Source organism: Phalacrocorax carbo, chromosome 25 (assembly GCF_963921805.1).
Source record: "Phalacrocorax carbo chromosome 25, bPhaCar2.1, whole genome shotgun sequence".
Lineage (NCBI taxonomy): Eukaryota > Metazoa > Chordata > Aves > Suliformes > Phalacrocoracidae > Phalacrocorax > Phalacrocorax carbo.
Window position 1 is genome coordinate 4,133,384 of NC_087537.1, and position 19,956 is coordinate 4,153,339.

Consider the following 19,956-nt stretch of genomic DNA (forward strand, 5'->3'; position numbering starts at 1 on the left):
ACACTGAAATACGTGTGCGGGCACTGTGGTGAAGCGAGCTTAATGTGAGCAGCAGCTGTGGGCGGGGGAGCCAGCCACTCGTGGGTAGTGCCTGGGGCATTTAAACCCGCGTCTCTGGTGTGGGCTCTTCCTTTTCATTCAAAAGTTGTTTTTTTTTTTCTTATTTAGAGGACAACGATGTGCACAAGGCTCATTTTCTTGAGCAAGAAGATGTTTGCAGCTCTTTGCAACAGGAAAAGGAGGCCTGCAAAGGGCTCAGGTTGTGAGCCTGTGGGTGGTTTCATGTCTGCGATTGCATTGAGTTTGGAGGCAGCAGCAAAGTGGCAGGTGGTGGGACAGAAGCAGATGAGGTGCTGGGCTGCAGCTAGGGCCAGGACTTGCAGTTTGAGAAGCTGCTGCATTTGGAAAGCATTCCCACCACCTCCCCAAAGAATGCAGGGTCTCAAGGGGTCAGGAGGATGCCTCTGCTGTGCACAAGAGCCCACTGCAGCTACCCTGGAGAGCAGGAGAAGATGATGGCCCAGAGCCCCCTGAGTATTCTCTAACCCTGTGCCCCAGGGATCTGCTCACCTGCTGAGCTGGGCCTGCAGGAGCTCCAGCCTGGTCTCGATCTGCCCCAGTCTGTAGTCGCTGTGCAGGGGGATGTCCCGTGAGCTGTGTACCAAGGAGATGTGTTGCAAAGGCTCCTGGTGGTGGTTCGGCCTTCGGTCCTCCCAGAAGGTAAACATATTGGGGATGTCCAGGGGGGTGGCTGGAAGGAGAGGAGACATCTCAGCACTTCTCTCTTGCATCCCCCCAGCCCCACTCACATGGAGGTGCTCCAGGGTCCATCACCCTGACATACATGGTGCTCAAGGAAGGGTCCATCACGCTAGGACCTGAGGTACTTATGAGGATCCATTGCCCCGGCTCCCAAGGTGCTCATGGACAGTCCATAGTACTGGCACGCAACATGCCTATGGTAGGCATGTAGCATTTGGCCCCTTGGAGCAGCCCCAAAGGTGTCTCTGGGTGCTAGGAGAAACTGCAGGGCATGGGAGGGACAGAGCAGGTTCTACTGGGGACAAAAGGCAGCAAAGACCCTTGGGCACAAGTGTGGCTCCCCTCAAATCTGCATGGCTTGTTTGGCTCTGCCCCAAGATAAGGCCACCATGCCTGAGCATCTCTTACCACCCTCCTGCCAGCTTTGGTTGCAGCTGTGGGTACCTGCGTAGGACTGGCTGCTCTCTGCCGCCTGCTTGCTGACCTCTGTGCCGCTGGTGGTGACGAGGCTGAGCGTGGGCAGAGCAAAGTCATCTTTTTTGGATGTGGGGAAGGGCTCAGCTTTCATAGGGCTGCTAGTCTTGACCTCATCATCGCTGGTCTGGGAGCAGGGAGTGGTGCTGCTGCCCAGGTCGTCCCACTGGTCCTTACTCAGTGGGTCCTGCGGGTTGGTGAGCTCGGAGTAGGTGTGATACTGCTCTGCATCAGAGATGCCCGTGTCTGGGTCTGTGGGGCAGCACAACAGATTAATTTGGGGAGCACCACACATGGCAAAATCAGCCCCCATCCCCTCTAGGGTGCCTGTAGGGCTGGGGCATCCTATGGAGAGGGAGGGAAGGCAGCATGGGTGCCCCCAGAGTGGGGACATACAGCTGGTCTGCAGAGACGGAGGCATGGACAGCCACCTCTGCTTTAGGGCAGTAATTAAATGATGATCCCACTCCCCAGCCCTGCAAGCCAGGCTCTGCCGACGCTGTGGGACTCACCAGGCTTGTTGGGCTGGCAAAGGGAATGCTTGCGTCGGCGCACCCGCCGGTAGGTGCAGTCATACTCCTCGCTGAGTGGTGAGCGGGGAACGCTGTCTGCCTGAGGGATGAGAGGGGCTGGTCACCAGGGCAAGGGTGCTGTGTCACATCCATGGGAACCAAGGCCCATCCATGGATGCCATGTCCCTTCCATGGGTGCCAAGGGGGCTACAGCTCATTCAGCATCCTCCTAGGGCTGGTCTCCAGCTCTGGCTCTCCATCACTCCCCTGTCCCACCCAGTGAGTCCCGCCCTGGTGGCATAACTCAGGGGATCCTAGAGGCTGGCCTCAGTGCTCTGAGACTGAGTTGAGGGTGTCAGGGCCATGGGGAGGGAAGAAGAACCCTGAGGTGAGGCAGGACATCCTGGGGTGGGACAGGACACAGAGGAAATTTGACTTTCTTTTCTGTCTTACCAGTCAAGTGTTTCTGAAAAAAAATATCAGGAAAGGATGAAGTCCAGTCATAAAGTTTGAGTCAAACAGCAATGACAAAAATGCTCCAAGCCTTTCAGGGATTGCAAACCTGATTATTGTAAAAGGAATTTTCAGAGGAAGCTGGTACCCAATTCAATGAAGACTGAGAATATTTCTCAGTTCAGCAGCCTCAAAACATGTGTCTGACCCACTTGCCCAGGCTGCAGCAGTCCTGGAGATGATTTACAGGTGCTGCAGAGCAGGGTACTACTGACATGGCTTGTTGGGCCAACTTTTCCGAAGAGCTCAGGAATGTGAAGTATGCATGTTTCTGCTGGGCTATGGAGGAAACTGTAACCCTTGGGAAATGTGGCTGTTGGCCAGTCCAGCACCAAACTGAGTGAGGAGCGCAGGTTGACATCCTCACTTCAACCTTCCCACTCGCCAGATTTAAAGCATTGACCACATCCCTCCTTGTGACAGCCCTGGCACTCACATCTCGCAGGTTGAAGGTGATCTCTAAGTTGCTCCAGAAGTTGTCAGAGAAGGCTGGGTACATGTCCAAGACTTCCAGCAGGTCCTCCCGCTGGATCCTGTGCAAGTCGCAGTAGGTCAGGGCCCTCACATCAGCATTGGACTTCCCTGGGCGTGCGTAGAGGCTGATGGGCTCCCCAAAGATGTCATTCTTCCCTGTGCCAACAAACAGCTTGTTAGGGGGAGGTGGGCACCCCCCGCCAAGTTCCAGATGTACTGGACCAGCAGACCTCACTTTGGACAAGGGGATGCCCAGCAGCTCCAACCCTGATTGTGGATGCTGGGGATTACAACATGACAGCCATCACTGATGGGGAGACTGAGCCAGGGCAGTGGGTCGTTAGTGATGGCTGCAGACTGCTGAGCCATTCGCTGCTCTTCTTGCTCCTTTGTGGCCTTTCCCTGGCATTTATAGGGGATCCTCCATCCCCTGTCTACTGGTGTGGTCACCAACCAGATCCTGAGGAACAGCTTCCCCTTCTCCAGGACATGGAGAAGTCCTCCACCCCTCACCCTCATCACCCTCCGCCCCTCACCTGCACTGCTCATCACCCATCATCCTTCACCTGTCACCCTTTTGCCATTGCCCATCACCCTTCGCCCCTTGCCCATCGCCCCTCGCCCTCCCAGAAGGAACGACTTTTCCACCTAAGATGGCCACCACAATGTCTTCCCGGAGGATCTCAATGGAGCCCCGGGAGATGAAGTAGAGTGTGGTGAGGACATCTCCATAGTGCACCAGGGTGTCTCCGGGTGGCGCATGAGTCGTCTTGAACTTCATGGCCAGGGCGCGCAGGCAGCCTTTGCTGGCTCCTCGGAAAGCCTTGCAGTTCTGGAGCAGCGTGCGGTTGAGGTGGAGGCAGATGTCTGCCTGCAGGCAGTCGGGGAAACCCTTCAGCACCTGTGGAGAGCGAGGGGGAAATGCCACGGTCTCTGGGAAGGACCACCATCGTAGACCAGGCAGGCTGGGCGACAGGCAGAGTGACACAGCGGGGCCAAATGGGGAGCCCCCGAGCCCAGAAAGCCAAAGCCTGGGACATCTGATCTTCCCTTGGTGGACATCTGCCTGCCTGTCCCTGGCTTGTGCTGCCTGCAGCTGGGGATGAGAGCACCCCCCAGCAATAAATAATAATAATAACCGGATCAATCTATTTATACCCACTGGTGGCATATCCCCCTTTTCATCTTTCTGCCCACTAATCTTGGCTGAACGAGAGCACAAACTGGTAACGAGGTGCTGTCCTAATTAAGCAGCACCTGCCTGAATGCCAAGAAGCAGCACGAGCCAGTTGTGTGCAGCAACAGCTAAATATACCTGTGGCAAATACCTCATGTTGAACAAAAACTAAATCTGAAGGTGAAATCAAGGTAAAACTCCAACACGGAGAAAGCTGCTGCCACCGATGGCTCATGGTGTTGGGGCAAAATCCAGCTGGGTTTGAGTTTTTGTGGAGAGCAGTGTATGGCCGTGGGGCCCCTTTGCTCTCTTCTCACATCCCACTGGTGGCCAAATCTGGGACAACCAGGCTGGGGCCGGTGAGCACGGCTCCTTCCTGGCTCTGTCATGATCTCACAGGTTGCCGGCAGTGCCTTAGTTTCCCTATTGGGAAATCAGGGGTGGATGAATTGATCGGGCTGTGGGATGATTGATTAGATCGCATTGCGTCTGAGCAGCATCCAGCAGGAATTGGTGTGAGCGGCAGCACATCCAAGCTGCAAGCTCAGCTTGTCATAGGGAATTTGTGACCTGGGTTTGCACTAAGCCAGGAGAACCTGTGCTTGGTAGGGTGCCATGGCTTTGCTTCTAGTTATTGCCACCAATATCCAGCCCAGGGAGAGGTTTTAACCCAAAGCTCTCTGGGCAGCAAACGCCCAAATGCTGCCCAGTTGTTTAACGAGGCAGCAGCAGCTGAAGATGGAGAGGCTGAATTCATGCAAATCCACAATCCCATAGTGTCTAAAGACAGGGGAGGATCAAGTCTTATGAAAAAAGGGAGCATGAGCTGGGAATGAGTAGGCTGATGGCCTGCTCAGGGCAGAGAGGGGGGGAGTACCAGGTCCCGTCTCTCTCCTTGCCTTGTCCTTTCTCATTCCTCTCTCTGCCTTGTAGCGGGTGAGCCAGCACATTTGTGCACTGGACCCTGCGGCTGTGAGCCAAGTCCTGGGACTCCCTGGCTGAGCCCCCTCCTCACCCCCACAGTGCCCTGGTGCCATTAGCGCAAGCCTCCCCGCCAGGCTCGGAGACGCGGCGCCTCTCCAGCACGGCTCCACCATTGATCCCCGCTTTGCTAACAAACAGCCGCCTCTCTGGGCTCTAATTAAAATGGATCGAGGTTTATTTAAATGCCCTCCTTTCCCTGCTGCTGAGAGCGGGATGCACTTTGCTTAGCAACCGGCAGTGTGGAGAGGAGCTGGATCGATACCGGCTCCGCAGCTCTGTGACACCAACAGACACGAGCCTGAAAGTGCTCGGCGCCGATGGGGGCTCTGAGCTCCTCACCAGCGTGCTGGCACCAAACCCACTCCCTGGCCAAGAAATGCCATCATGGCCCTGGAAAACCTCTGGGTAGATGTGGCGGGATGAACAGGCAGAGGGGGAGAAGGAGAAAGGGGGATGCAGGAGGCAGATGGGCAGGCAGTCTCCAGCTTCCCACATCTTCTCCTGCCTCCTCTCCACCCTGGTCAAAAGGATGGAAATGTTTGGGTGGACCCAGAGCTGGACTTTGGGCCATTCAGGACAAGATGCCATGAGGATGTGGGGCCTCCCCGCCCCGTACTCACCGCATTCATGTCAATGCCGTTGGTGTAGGACCAGGCATGCTGGAAATACTCCTCCAGGCGCTGACGCAGGGGGTTGGGGATCTGGTGGAAGCGGATGAACTCCTTAACCCGCAGCATCTGGGTGTGGTAGCGGGCCGTGCCTGAGTACAGGCGCTGGATGATGGCAGAGACATTGCCAAAGATGCTGGCGTACATCAGAGCTGCAATGAGAGGGCAGGACTCAGCAGGACGTGGGGAGATGTGTGTCCAACTACCTCAGACCTCGAACCAGCAGGTTTCCTAAGGCTGTATCTACCATGGACCTGAAACCAGTGGGTTTCTAAAAATCCATATTTCTATCTATCTCCCCATCCATTCGTCTGTGCAGAGGAGGCAGAGGGAGATGCTCTCTTAAAACCCCACAAGCTACAGCCTGGTGGGTCTCTCCCTGTTTCTCCCCAGAGCAGCCCCTCCAACCTCCAAGGCAGGGATGGGGACAGCGGGACACAGGCAGGCACTCACAGCCAATAAGCATGACACAGATGGAGAAGATCTTCTCGGAGTTGGTGTTGGGTGAGACGTTGCCGAACCCCACGCTGGTGAGGCTGCTGAAGGTGAAGTAGAGGGCAGTGACGTATTTATCCTTGATGGATGGGCCAGAGGAGAGGTCGCTGTCATTGTAGCGCTTGCCGATCTGGTCACCCAGGTTGTCCAGCCAGCCAATCTTGTGCTCCATGTAGGGCCGCTCCACGTTGCCGATGGCGTACCAGATGCAGGCCAGCCAGTGGGCGATGAGGGCGAAGGTACACATGAGCAGGAAGAGCACGGCTGCTCCATACTCAGAGTAGCGGTCCAGCTTGCGGGCCACACGGACCAGGCGCAGCAGTCGGGCGGTCTTCAGGAGGCCAATGAGTGTGGTGGTCTGCAGGGGAGAGGTGAGAAACCTCAGGGACAAGCAGGAGAGAAATTGGGCCAAAGACATGTCTCCAGCCTAGCTGTGCTTCCTTTGAAGGTTAAAAATGCACTTCTAGGACGTGAATCACCTTGTCCTGGAGGTGATAGCTGAAATAGCTGAGGTGAATCATGCCACAGAAAGGGCAGATTCCCTCAGCTGACCGTAAAGGGAACAAGCCCTGGGATCACAGCTGAGCAAGTGAGAGAAGACAAGAAACCCCATGTTTCCTGATGGGTCCTCAGCTTGCTAACCGTTGCTCCCAAAACAGCTGCCTTTCACCCCATCCCACGGGCTCTCAGCTGAGGTGGGGCTTCCAGGTAGTGCAGTAACCACAGAGGACATCCCATTGCCAACAGTTTGAGTCTGGCTGGCAATGTGACACCAAATTCGGCCTCGCTGGCATGTGGGCCCAGTCCATAAACTGAGCTTCCAGCCTGCTCTGCTGGGTCAGCCCCAGCAAGGGGCATGGGTCCAGTTTAGACAGTCTTAGCACTTACAGTAGGGTGTGTGGCTGTCTGACCCTGCTAAATAAAATCCCAGGTCCTAGCTGCTTAATAAAAACTGGTACTGACATCCTTGCCCATCCCTCTGCCTAACCACCCTTCTCCTTGCAGATCTAGCCATCCACTGCTTATATCAAGCCATCCATATCCCTCTCTTTCTCCCCCATACATCACTCCTCATCCATCCATGAGTCCCCTCCTGTCCTGACGGACCTCCAGGCCCTTCCTGTACCTCATCAGAGCCAGAGCGGAAGATGAGCAGGTCAAAGGGGATGGCAGCGACCATGTCAATGAGGAACCATCCCTTGAAGTAGTGGATGGCGATCTTGCCGGGGTGGCTGACCACCTCGTCATTGATGTTGACATAGGTGGTACGGAAGTTGATGACAATGTCAACGATGAACATGATGTCCACGATGAGGTCAATGATGTTGAGCGGGTCACAGGAGTAGCTGCAGTCCCAGTGCTTCTCCTCCACCTGCTCCTCATTGAGCAGGAAGGCAGCTGAGTAGGGGGTGAAGACAGCTGTGTAGATGACCAGCAGAAGGATGAGCCAGTCCCACACAGCCTTGAAGGGACTGTAGTGCAGGATGGTCCATCGGTGGATGCGTGGTGCCTGCAGCTTGTACTCGGGAAGGACGTCAGCGCCCAGGGACAGCACCTGCCAGGAGATAGGTGTGAGAAGGACAGGAGACCAGGGGAGAAGTTGGATAAGGACAGGAGTCAGACAAGGGACTCCCATGTGCTGGTAGGGCAGTGAGGAGCATGCAGTGGGTTTCCTACACCCTTTCCACCTTTGTCACCTTCATTTGCATTTGAGCAGGAGGCCACAAGGTGAATTGCCCCCTATGGCTGACACCAAGGTCTGCCCGGCTCCTTGTCCATCTCTAATGGCCAGAGCATCCTTCGGACAAGTGTTTACCCGCTTTATCCCTTTCAGAGCCTACCGTGCTGGCAGGGAGCAAAGTGCCTCCTTCCATGCCTCCTTGTGCCCTCAGCTCTGTGCCACCAGCCCAGGAGCTGCTGGGTGTCCCTGGCACAGGTCTCTGGGGACAGCAAGCCTGGAGATGCAGTCCCACGGCTGTGGCATGGCCTGGCCCCAAGGCTGATGGCACGTTAGGCATCCTGCAAGTTTTGCACAGTGCCCTTCTCAGCCCCAGTTGGGAGCTTCCCCTTGAAGTCCTTCTGGCACAGCTGCCCTCCAAGCAGAGGAGACAGCTTGGGCCACCCACAGCAAAGCCTGGCCTCAGGCAATGCCCACTTCCCATCTGAGCATCCCCACCTGCGGCTACCAACATGCAAACACCATCTCAGGCATGCGGGCACCCTCCCATATTGTCATCTGTCCCTAGGTGTCTGCTCTCCTGGGGACACACATCCCAGCTCCCCCCTCCAGGACCAACACCAGCTTCTGGTGGGCTCTGAAGCCACCCTGGGGACACAATGCAGGGTGCTGGGGACTGGAAGGGCTGGGGCTGTCTTGCTTTGGATGCTGAGAGGCGATGGCATGAAAGAACTTATTTGGACCTGGGGGCAGCTGGAGCCTCCCTGCCTGCCCCAGCCACTCTGTTGTCCCCTGGGTGTCCCTGTGTGCTGGCCATCAGTGCCACCTGTGGAGGAGGATACGGGGGACCTCAGTGGCCTCTGCCCACGCCAAGCCCCCACATAAAAGGGTGCTTTTTGATGGGCTGCAAAGGAGAGGAGAGCAGAGGCTCCACACACCCTGAGGCCACAGTGATGGCCATCACCATGATTCTGGCAACAGATCTGGAAAAGGGGCCTGATCCTTCCTGCACTGACACCTGTCTTGTTCAAGGGTTCAAGGGCTTCCCAATGGCTCCTGGTGCTGCAGCCCAGAGCAGATCCAGCCCCACAGCCCTGTCCCACCGTAAGCCGCCACTCCCACGTCCCACAGCCCCGGGACATGGGTGGGTCCCATGCCCTGGGGGTGCCCCTGGCTCCTACCTGCCTGCAGCTTGCCCGGCGCCCCAGGTGGCAGCTGACCCTCGAAGTCCGGGTGTCCACCATGGGGGCCCCCAACCCCGCGTGCCCAGGCAGCGTCCGGCACAGTGGGCGCAGCACCGGGGCTGCAGCATTGCCCATGCAGGCACGCATGCACTTGGCCAGGCGGGTGGGAGATGTGTGGCTGGAAAGGGCGTTCGGGAGCCCAGTGTGGATTAATCAAACCCAATCGATGCTGGGGGCCCCGTGGGGACGAGAGCGCCAATGGGGCAGCGGGAACTGCCGACGTCGCTGGCAGACGGAGAGGGGAGGGACTGGAAAAAGTGACCCAAACACAATCATTGCAGTGGGGAATGAGGCACCGGCTGCGCTTGGGGACTTGCTTCCGCAGGGATGGCAGGGAAAGGGACAAGGTGACGCCGGTAAAACACTTGGTCCCAAAGCTAAGATGTGCCCAGCAGACCCAAGACGGGCTCCTATGCCTTGTATCTGGGAAAACCAGCAATGCCCACCCTCAGCAGCTGGATCCCCCTGTCCTGCCTGGCCAGAGGCAGCTCTGTGGGGCCTTGAATTCAGGCCCCCAAATGCTGCTCCCCATGCTGGGTCACCTGCCCTGCCCTCGTCCCTGCTCCTGGCACCCAGTCTTTGCAGCAGAAGCAAGAGCACATTAACCCTGTTGTTTCCCAGGCAGGAATTAATACAAAACTGCAATCCCAAAGATTTGAGGTAGAAAAGGAAAAAGAAACAACCCCCAAAAGAGCATCCAAACCAACACAAAGCCAGGGAGCAGCTGCGGCCTTGTCCCTTTCTGCCCCTCGGGGATGGGGAGGGCTGCAAGTGGCACCCTTGGGTGGCCTCTGTAGCCGTGGGAGTCTCTGTGGGTGGCAGTGCTGGGTGCCCCGTGTGGCGATCACACTGGGTGCCCCTTCCCTCTTCCCATTCCCCCTGCACTTACTGGCTTCAGCTGCAGCCGCAGGCTCATGGTGCAGGGTGCTGGGTGCTGGGCAGTGAGCGAGGGAGCGAGGCAGCCACGGGAGGGAGGAGGAGGAGGTAGGGAGGAGGGAGCAGGGTGCGTGAGGACTATGGGTGACGGACGGGGGTGGCTCCCATGGCCCTGGTTAGCCCAGGCTGTTGCCCGTGCCCCACAGGGCCCTGCAGCCGTGCACCTTCCTCCTCCCTTGTCCCGTGTTGGGGATGGAGAGGGGGACACCGAGCTGGGGAGGGGGGCCATGCCAAAGTCATCAGGAGACCCTCAAGCACAAGGGACTGGGCAGGATCAGGCCCACGGTGCTGGCTGCTTGCAGGCACTGACTCAGTGTCCCTCCCAGCACGTATCTTGACACAACTCAGTCCCCCCCGCCCTGTCCCCCGCACCCTCCTGCCCAGCTCCAGCATCACAGGGCAGTTTGGAAGGACTGTGAGAGTCACCATCTGCAAGACAGAACCCTAGCCTGGTGGCATAGACCCCACGGCATCCCCATGTGCCTCCAGTCGTGCCCCAGAGCTGCAGCCCTGGCAGGCTGAGCCCAGCACATTCATTGCACTTGTGACCTGCCCTCCCTGCCTGCTCGCTGCAGGGCCAGATCACCCCGACCAGCCTATGTCTGCCTCTCCCTGCCCGCCAGCTGGTATTTTTAGATGCCGTTAGCAGTGTCTCGCCACTGTCTCTGCCTCAGCCATGAATTATTTAGCCGCCAGAAGCGGGGAGCTGTGGCTTGGTGGAAGGTGTGGGGGTCATCGGGGTGAGGACAGGCAGGATGTCTGGGTCCCCAAGACCATGGGGAGATGCAGTGGGGAGGAGAGGTCTATCCCATCCCATCCCGTCCCATCCCGTCCCACCCGATCTGGAGATTTAAGGCGAATGGAGGATCGACCTTTTTCGGTGCTGCATGGCTCCACTGTGGGACCCTGCAGCCACCACCCGTCTGTTCCGATCCCGTCACCCTGCAACCAGCTAATGACTCCGCATCGAGCAGCTGGTGCCACAGTGCCAACGTCACCCCAGTGCGCAGTAGTGTTCCCCAGTGTCTGGGTGTCCCTTGTGATGGGGACAGGGGCGTGGGGGCTGCTTGCCATTCCGCTGGGTTGTTCGGGGGCTGATCCTGGGTGGTTGTGGTCACCCCCAGATCAGAAGGGCTAAGCAGACTTTGGGATGAAGGGGACAAGCCTGGGGGAAAACAAGCCGAAAAACTGCCCTGCGCTGTGGGGAGCGGGGAGCCCATCCACCGTGCACAGAGGCTGTGCGGGTAAAGGTTTGCCGGTACTGAGACAGGAGGAAAATCCCACAGAGTGCCCCGCTCTGATGGAGCAAACTGTCAAGCCTGGAGGCTCTTCTGGGGTCAGATAGCTGCATTCTCATTAAATTGGCGGCTGCTGGCAATGATGGCAGGTGCCCTTAGATGTATTTTGTACATCGTGGCTCTCCCGTGCCTCAGTTTACCCACTGGTAAGAGCTCCCTACTTGGGACTGCAGGATACAGCAGCACCTTTCACACACACTGATGCCTGTGTGTCCCCCACGGTGACAGTACAGCCATGTGCATCCCTTTTGGTGACAGTGCACAGCCACGAGTGTGCCCTACAGTGACAGGGCAGTGCCACCTGCTGTCTCCCAGGGCATCCTGTGGCCCTCGGCGTGGACACCTCTGCTCCTGGCATGGGGTCCCCAGCCGAGCGCCTCGGGGCCAGCGGTGCCTTGTGGGCTTCATCCCTGGCATCGGGGGGTTGGGAAACGGTGGCCAGAGCCTCCCCCACAAATGAAGCCGCATGCACACACAAACATGTGCACGTGTGTGTACCCTTCAAGGCCACCATCACACCGTGAGCAGTTCATGCTGGTGTTCCCCTGGCCACAAATTACCATAAATTACTTATTTAGGGGGAAAAAAAGAGCATTTCAGCCATCCAAAGGAAGACATAAAAATCAAACACTGGGATACTGGCATTTCCTAGGATGGAAACTCCAGGTATCACTGCCCTCTCTGCTCATTTCCTCCAAAAACCACAGGAATGGTTGTGACCGTACCCTGGCAGCAGCACCATCACCCCACCACTGCCTTGGTGGCATCTCAGCGCCCACGTACCTGTGTGACCTTCTCGGTGACATTCTGGGTGCGCTCCATCACCTTGTGGGGAGCAATTATCTCAATCTCCGTGGTGGAGCCCGAGCGGTGCTTCTCTAGGTTGAACTCCACAAAATTGAGCGTGAACTGGGGGATCTGGCTGATGGTCCGGTATTTCATGAGGTCTGAGTCCGAGGTGGAGTTTGGGGGGTTGGGTTTGACGTGGGAAGCCTCTGAAAAAGGACAGAGAGGAGCATTGAGAAGAGCACTGTAAGCAGGAGCCAGTCTGCAGAGCCCTGACCTCAGTTTAGGACATCCAGGAGCTGGGGGCCACCACAAGGTGCCACCAGAAGGTACCAATGTCTGCCTGGCCATAAAGGCTTGGCTTTTTCAGGGTGTCTGAATCCTGGGATGCCCAACCTGAGGCACCTGAGAGGGGGCTGCTTTTCAGACACATCACCCATCTTTTCATCATTAAACCTCCTTCAGGGGGCTCAGACCAGCTGCCAAAATACAGAGGCACCCAATATCTTTGCTACCCCTGAAGACTGTGGCGGGTTGGGGCCAAGCCCCAGTGAGACCCACTAGGGAGGGATGCCAAAACTGGCATGAGAACAGATGAAGGAGGAGGTGGGTCTCCTCCACCTTTGCATGCTTCAGCTTGAGTAACATAGCTCCTGAGCTGCTGACTTGGTTTTTGGCCACCAGACTGAGCCAGGAGCCTGGGTGGTGTCCCCACTCAGATGTATCCTCCACCCCCAGGCTTCAGATAGGGAGGTCAGAGCTTTCTCTTGAAGAAGAGCTGTAGTGGGGCTGGATCCTGGCAGTTTTCCCTAAGGACCTGGGGACCTGCCTCTCTGGGTCGCCCCAGTGGAGGACCAGGGAGGAAGCCCCAGAGGTGGTTGGCTCATGGTCAGGCTTGTGGCAATGCGTAGTCATGGAAAGGAGTGTGTACCTACACGCAGGGCTTCAGGAACATCTCCAAGCAGTGTAACCAGGGTGTCCCAACCTCTCTATCTCCTACAGGCAGGGCAGGGTTATATTTTCAGTTTTCTACCCCTTCTGTCCCTTGCACTCTGACATTGACCCAAGAGGGGTCATGGGCAGGAGGTGTCTGAAGACATTGTGAAGGTGTCCAGTTAGCACAGCCATTCTGCTGCCACCCTCCTCCCTGCTCAGTCCGCTTCCCCCCCTCTACACTGTGTCCCCTCCTGAGGGTCTGTAACCTGTGACTGTTTGAGGATCATGAACCCCCACCCCATTTTCTCAAGCCAGACATGGCAGACTGATCTCTCTCCACCCCAATTACAGAGGCTTCTGTTGCTTGAGCATCTTATTTGCCATCATTTCTCCTATGAGAACAAGAGCTCTGGATGTGAACACCATGGTAGAGGTACGTTTCCTCCACCCCTACAGAGTGGCCTGGCTGGTGTCTTGTCCACCTCCAACACATGGACACAGCTCACATTGCATGTGCCTGCAGACCCTTTCCCTCCCTCCCGGGGAGGTGGGACAGCATTGGGATGCCCCTCGTGTGGGGCAGCCAAACGCAACCTCACGCGGTCTCACATCTCATGCGAAACACCACGGATGGCTCTACCCAAAGAGCTGGACCTGCCTGCACAGGGAATCACATGGAGAGCAGTGCGTTTTGCGGAGAAGACCCCAGCTTATCTCCACTTTGCAGAGGGAAAAGCAGTGCAGGGTAAGAGACCTCCCCCCCCAAGACGTGCCGGGGCAATTGCCTGGGACTGTGGCTCCCGCAGTAGGACCGCAACTCCGGGATTTTTCCCCTACCTGAGTTTGCCCTCCTTTCCCTGAATTTTCTCTGGAACTCAGACCTCGCAGCCTCAAAGTTGTCCAAGGAGGAGACCCTGCGGAGGCTGTGGAAGCTGCCCCCAGGGCGAGACCGAAAGAAACCCCACGCAGAGTACGACCCTCGTGGGCCCAGCAAGGGAGGCTCTTGTTTCGGGGACGAGTGTTGTAGGGTGGGGTCGGCCTCCAGGCTCGGCCTCCGCTCCTTTTCCAGGAGGGATTCGGTCTCTGACTGCACACAGTTCTCCTTGGGCGATGTCTTCAAGTCCCTCAAAATCAGGGAGTCACCACCAGGCTTTAAGACAGCCGGGAGAAAGCGTTTTATTAGAAGGAGTCCTCGCATGCTGGGGGGGAAAGAGAGGGAGCCAGGGGAGGTAAGAGGAGGGGCAGAGGGCTGGGAAGCGCTGCGGTTCCTGACATCACCTCCAACCGGGACCACGACCTGTGTTGTGGTGGGGCGACCAAGTCCTCGGGAACTTGGCAGCTCCTACCAGCTCCTACCAGAGGCTGGGCGGCCGCAGGGCTGTTTGCAAGGCGATGCTGTGCAGCTGGGAAGCAGGCCAGAGCAAGAAGAAAAGAGGAGACCTTAGGGATAGGCTTGCCTGGAGTACCTGCCTTGCCGTGCACTTTTCCGAGGTGTCCCTGCGTCCCGCCACTGGACCTAACCTTCCCTCACCCGCTGGAGGAGCTCAGGCCACCACTGAGGGTTGGTGCCCAGGGTTCTGTGCTGGCATCTATGGGAGATGATGTCCTCTGCACCAGGAAGCACTGGAGGAGCTGCTGGCCTTGCAAATTGGGCCATATTTGGTCCTCCCTCTCCTACAGCACCCCTTGGCCGTTACTAAACCTTTTTCCCTGGAGACCTAAAGAGTTTCCAGTCTTTAATGACTTCTGCAATGGGCTGCACAAAGCAACCACCTTCTGGGGCAGAAACCTAAGGGTCTATGCCCATACCAGTCATACCTATGGGAGGGACTGGGATTTTGCATGCGTGCCCAAGGCACACTGTGGCACTTCTGACCACCCCTAAAGGATGTTACTGCAGGTTTTAGGATGGGGTGCCTGGAGGGGCTGGCTGCCAGCTGTGCCTGGATCTTCTGGGCTGACTTGGACCAGGCTCCACCAAAGTGGTGGGTCATCAGGTTTTCCTCCATGCACATCTTCCATGTGTGTACACCTGAAACATTGCAGTTTCAGAGCCTTTAGCAGCGCTGGTGTCTGTAGGAGTGACAAACCCAGAGCACCTCGTAACTCTACAGATGTCTTCAACTTGCCATAAGCACAACCTCCGAGAAGACAAGCACCTTTCACCTCATCATATTTGTAATTTTGGGAAGCAGCTTTATCCAGGCTGTCTGGATACACCCAGCACAGCAAGAACCTGCCGCCTGGGGATGCGTTAGCAGAGCAAAAGCCTCCTGCCCACAGCCCTGTGCCTCAAGCCACAGCATTTCAGAAAACAACAAGTCTTTGGCCAGAGGTACCCTGAGCACTTTTGAGAGTCAAGAGCCACCAACAACGGCAATCTCTAAAGCAGTCCCACCAACATTTTTGTAATCTCATCATGTCAGCAATGACAGCATCACCCTCCATCATGGAAAGCACAGTCTTTGCTGAAGGACTAAGCCAGAGCTGCCTGTACTGCCTGCCCCGTGCCAGGATAACGTGGGGAAATGTGCCCTTTCAAGGTTTGCCTGCAAGTCCCTGCCAGTCCCTGCTCCGACCAAACATGCCAGTCTCCAGCAGTCACCAGCATGTCCCCTCCTCGGGGTGGGGACAGCTCCCTGGAGTTCCACAATCCCAGACAACTTGCACTACAGAGCCAGACCTTCCTCCCAGCTTCAGCAGCGGTACCCACTGGCTTGGCACATCTCCTGCTCCCCCGGCGAGCCAAGGCATGTGCCGCGCTGGGCTGACCCTGCAGAGCAGCATCGTCTAACTCTGTCCCATGCTACCAAAGCACCACCGCTCACCGCCAGCCCTCACCGGGGCCAGTCCTCGGCACTGACCCAGCACCGGGGTCCCTACCACCAGATACAGCCCGAGCCACAGCAGCCAAGGGGGAGCGGGATGGGGAGAGCAGAGGAAGAGTGCTGGGACCTGGCCTGAGGCACGGGCTTATATCAGACAAAGGCTACGGTTACCTTTCCATAGTCAATGGCTACTCCATCAAACTCACTGGTGGGCAGAGATTTTCGCTGGATTTTGAGTCGCCGCAGGGACGGGAGACTAAACTTCAACCTCCTACCTTGACCTTGTTAAAAAGAAAAACAAAACACAAGAGAGACAGATGTAACCTAGCTGCACGTGACGGCTGGAGCAAGATGGGTCGGGGCGGTGGTAGGGGAAGAGGCGATGGAGAATTTTGGGTGGCTCTGGGGGACGTATGTGCCATGTGGCCCTTCCTCCTCCAACACATTCGCTATTCCTGCACTTTTGCATCTCTGTATGCTCAAGGCAAACCCTGACCTGGCAGAAAGCACCACTGGGCTGGAGGAGAGTCCCCTACAACTGTGGAGGCAAGACAGGAAAGGTGCAGAGCATCCCTAAGCTGGTTAAGGAGGTTAAATCCACTTAAGGGATTTGGACCTGGAGGAAATAGAGCCTCAAAATCTCCTTGGTGGGACTTGGGGGAAAAAAAAACCACACGAAAGAGATGGTAAGTTAGCAAGGCACTAAAAAAAGTAGGTCTAGCAATTTTCTTCCTGGAGTTGTTCTGGATTTTAGGGGAGGGATGCTGGACCGAAGAGGGGGTTCCCTTGCTGCCATCATGGGGAAACAAGAGGCTATCTCGCTGGAGCCTGGGACTGAGGTGAGGGCAGCCAGGGCTGCAAGGAGCTGTGAAAGAGGTTCAGGAGGGAAAGGGGCCAGATGTGGAGAGGAGCCAGCAGTGCCCACAGCAGGACTCAATGCCCTTGGTCGTGACACCCAGTACAAAGTTGCTTGTCCTCTTCTAGTGCTGGTCTGCGGAGGAGACCGTGGCCACCTGCTACTGCATGAGCAGCCAGACTTGTGCCCTACTGCCTTGGGGCCCGGGTCAGCCCTGGGGTTCATCTGACCCCCAGTAGCACCAGTCATACTCACTAACTGGACCCAAAGTGGCCCAAATCCTGGGGCGCGAGGGATGCAACACGAGCTCTGCAAAGGCATTGTCCTCTGGTAAAAAGCAGCATGTTGAGGAGCTCTCTGGTTTTGGCATGATTTGCCTCCCTCACTGAGCCCCGACACACTGCTGAGCTGCTTGGGCAGGCTCCCAACTTGCCCAGCTCCCCAAAAATGCCCCCACCGATGGGAGCACCCATGTGGGCTCCCTCTGCTCACCCCACCCTCATTGCCCAGAGCAGCTTTTCAGCTGGAACAAGCAAAGCAGCCGACTTTCCCTGCGCATGAGTGAGCCAGGGACTAGCAACACAGCTGCCTGCGGCCGTGTAATTAAAGACTGAGTCAGAAAACTCGTGCACGAGAGACTGATCTGGGCTGGCGCCAGCAGCTCTGGCCTTTCCACACTCCCTGGCACTGGAGTGGGAAACCCGTGCAACGCTCCTCGGGATGCGCAGCGCAATCTCCAACGCGCAGGAAAGCAATATTTTTATTTGAGTGCCTTCTGCAGTCAAAGGTACATCTCAGGGTGGGATGAGGTACCGATGCATCATATGTCAAGATGTACTGAGAGCTGAGGCTGCAAAGCAGCACCGGTGCTGGAATTTAGGATTTCCTCAGCAGTTGTGCGTAGCTGCTAACTGGTACTACAGCAATACACCAAAAATGTAAATCTCATCGCTTCATAGACATAGGAACACATGCACAGAATAGATATCCATTCACACGCATATGTCCATAAGTCCCGTGTCCATACATGACCTGACGATATATAAAACCTGTCACCACACACAGCACCTCTGCTGGTACCCGCTGCCACGCACACAAACACCTTGATGACTCTGGGATGTATCTATGCACTGAGCGTGAATGCATTAAAACTCACATCACCATACCGATACAACGGGCAGCGTGAAGGGTCCCCGACACGGCCCTGGCCCTGGCTCCCATCCCAGTCCTGCTGTGCCACCCCACATGCCATGGGGGGACAGGCCTCGGCTGCTCCCACAGCTTTACTTTGAGCTCTGCCCAAAGCTTCCCTATAGCGACTCACACCCCCAGGGAGTGTTCGCATGAAGATATATGTGAGATTATTTCCCTGCTTAAAATATAGGTGACTGGTACTGAGGAGCATATAGCAGGAGGATATTTAGAAGCCACAACTCTCCTTTCTGAGGTCAGGTTTAACATCTGCATCCCTGGGTATCCACATCCCCTTGAGAGCCTCACTACAGCTCTCCCTTTGATCCAACCTTCCCAAAAAAGGGAATTTGAATTTTCCACTGCCTCAAAAAGCCCCACAAAACCCCAGGATGATCCTGGGACAGCAGGGAGCAGCCAAAAGCTGGGGCAGGCTCAGAGCCATCCCAGCACAACCACCCTTGTGCCATTTGCCTGCGGTGATGTCCCCACAGCACAGCCCCGCCGTCGGTGACACCAAATATCTCCTGGCCCTCCCGCTGACCCTGCACGTGGGTCCTGTCCCACACCAGCACCTCCTGCCCCGGCCAATGCAGTGCTGCACGTACGCAGGAGGGGCCCGAGGCATCGCTGGAAAAACCTCCCAGAGTTAAATATGAAAAGGATGCAGCAAGGCAGGGGGTGCGTGGAGGGGCTCCACGGCTCCTCGTGCAGTGAGACACCCTAGCCTTAAAAATGCACCATCCTATGTGGGGGAGTCGGTCCCCACCCCTGTTCCCAGGTCCCCAGGGGTTCGGGAGGGGTGTGTGGGCTGGTGTGCACGCAAGGGGCTGCGAGGGGAGCACAGCCGGTCCCTTTTTCACCCAGTTATTGTTTGGCTGGCTCAGTCCCCGAGCCGGAGGAGCTGCGTCTGTGCAGAAACACAAACCTCTGCTCCTGGGCACACCATGGAGCTCAGTGCAGGATCCTGCATCCTTCAGCCTCCATGAGCTCCCAAGAAAACCATGGGATGGGGACAGCCCCGAGGGTGCTGCCTTGCCCCCCCGCCGTCCCCACCGTCCCTGGTGACACCCACCTCCGCGCAAGCTCTGCGACAGGCGCTGGTGCAGGCTCCGGCTGGCGCTCTTGGCGATGAGCTGTGCCAAGTCCTCGAAGTTGAGGATGAACATGATGACGACGCCGTCCTCGTTCTTCACCGGCACCACGTCCACCAGGCAGCGGAAACACGAGGCTGCCGAGCAGAGACAGGCTCAGGGGGGGTCCGCGCGGGGGGCTCTGCCCACCCCACCCCTCCCGGCACAAAACACTTTTGGCAGATAAGTATTTTTTTAAGCACTTCGATGGGTGCAGTCCCTGCCAGTGGGGACTGGAGGATTTATAAGCTGATCTGAGCCCTGGGAAAGGGCCGTATCTCTGCACCATTCCAGCTCACACAGATCACATCTTGCCTTTTTTTTTTTCCCAGACAGTCATTTATATTAATGTACTTTAGAGCAGCAATTAAAGAGTAGGTAATTAAGAACTCAGAAATCCCAGGTAGTTGTTTAACCTCATTAAGCATGCTGCTTGTAATCACACCGTAGCTAATTGCCTTGCAATCGCCAGGCATTTTTTGCGGACTTATTTCAGCCGTCTCCTGTCCTGGATGTGGGCAACGGGAGTGAGTCCAACCGCGTGCCCCGTTCTGACCCTGGGCAGCAGGCGGTGGTGAGATCAGTGTGATGGTCCCCAAGGACATCCCCTAAAGGCACTGGCAGGGAGTGGTGAGGCACAGATTCATCTCACTCCTGCCATGGGGAAACTGAGGCACAGGGGGCACAAGGTCTGGCTCAGTCCCCTGGGAGTGAGGGAGGATGTGGGGAGAACCTGAACATGGCCACAGGGCACGAGGCCATATGGATTTGCCTGTTGGATGCCAGCTCAGCCCATGGCTCTGTTTGTGCTGGCAGCCAGATGCCAGTTTGCAACTAGGGGCACCCAAAAATACCTGCAGGCCTTTCCCAAAGCAGCAAATGGAGGATTAAGGGGGGTCTCACCCCTCTTGCCAGCTTCATTCCTCCCAAATCCTTCAAAAACCCTACCCAAAGGTATAATCACTGTGGGTTCCTTCCTTGAGCTGTCTCCTGTTGCTTTGGCACTGGTGG

General features: G+C 56.7%; 1 protein-coding gene across 1 annotated transcript in view; it reads right to left on the reverse strand.

Annotated features, from left to right (window-relative positions):
• Positions 1–19,956, reverse strand: part of KCNH6 (potassium voltage-gated channel subfamily H member 6) — a 33,397-nt gene that overhangs the window by 2,509 nt on the left and 10,932 nt on the right. The window contains exons 3-12 of the mRNA XM_064473363.1: positions 18,888–19,043; positions 11,999–12,210; positions 7,186–7,614; positions 6,018–6,417; positions 5,517–5,716; positions 3,384–3,636; positions 2,698–2,891; positions 1,749–1,848; positions 1,207–1,488; positions 571–751 (exon numbers count right to left, since the gene is read on the reverse strand). Coding sequence (XP_064329433.1) covers positions 571–751; positions 1,207–1,488; positions 1,749–1,848; positions 2,698–2,891; positions 3,384–3,636; positions 5,517–5,716; positions 6,018–6,417; positions 7,186–7,614; positions 11,999–12,210; positions 18,888–19,043 — 2,407 coding nt within the window. The remainder of the gene's footprint in view (positions 1–570; positions 752–1,206; positions 1,489–1,748; positions 1,849–2,697; positions 2,892–3,383; positions 3,637–5,516; positions 5,717–6,017; positions 6,418–7,185; positions 7,615–11,998; positions 12,211–18,887; positions 19,044–19,956) is intronic.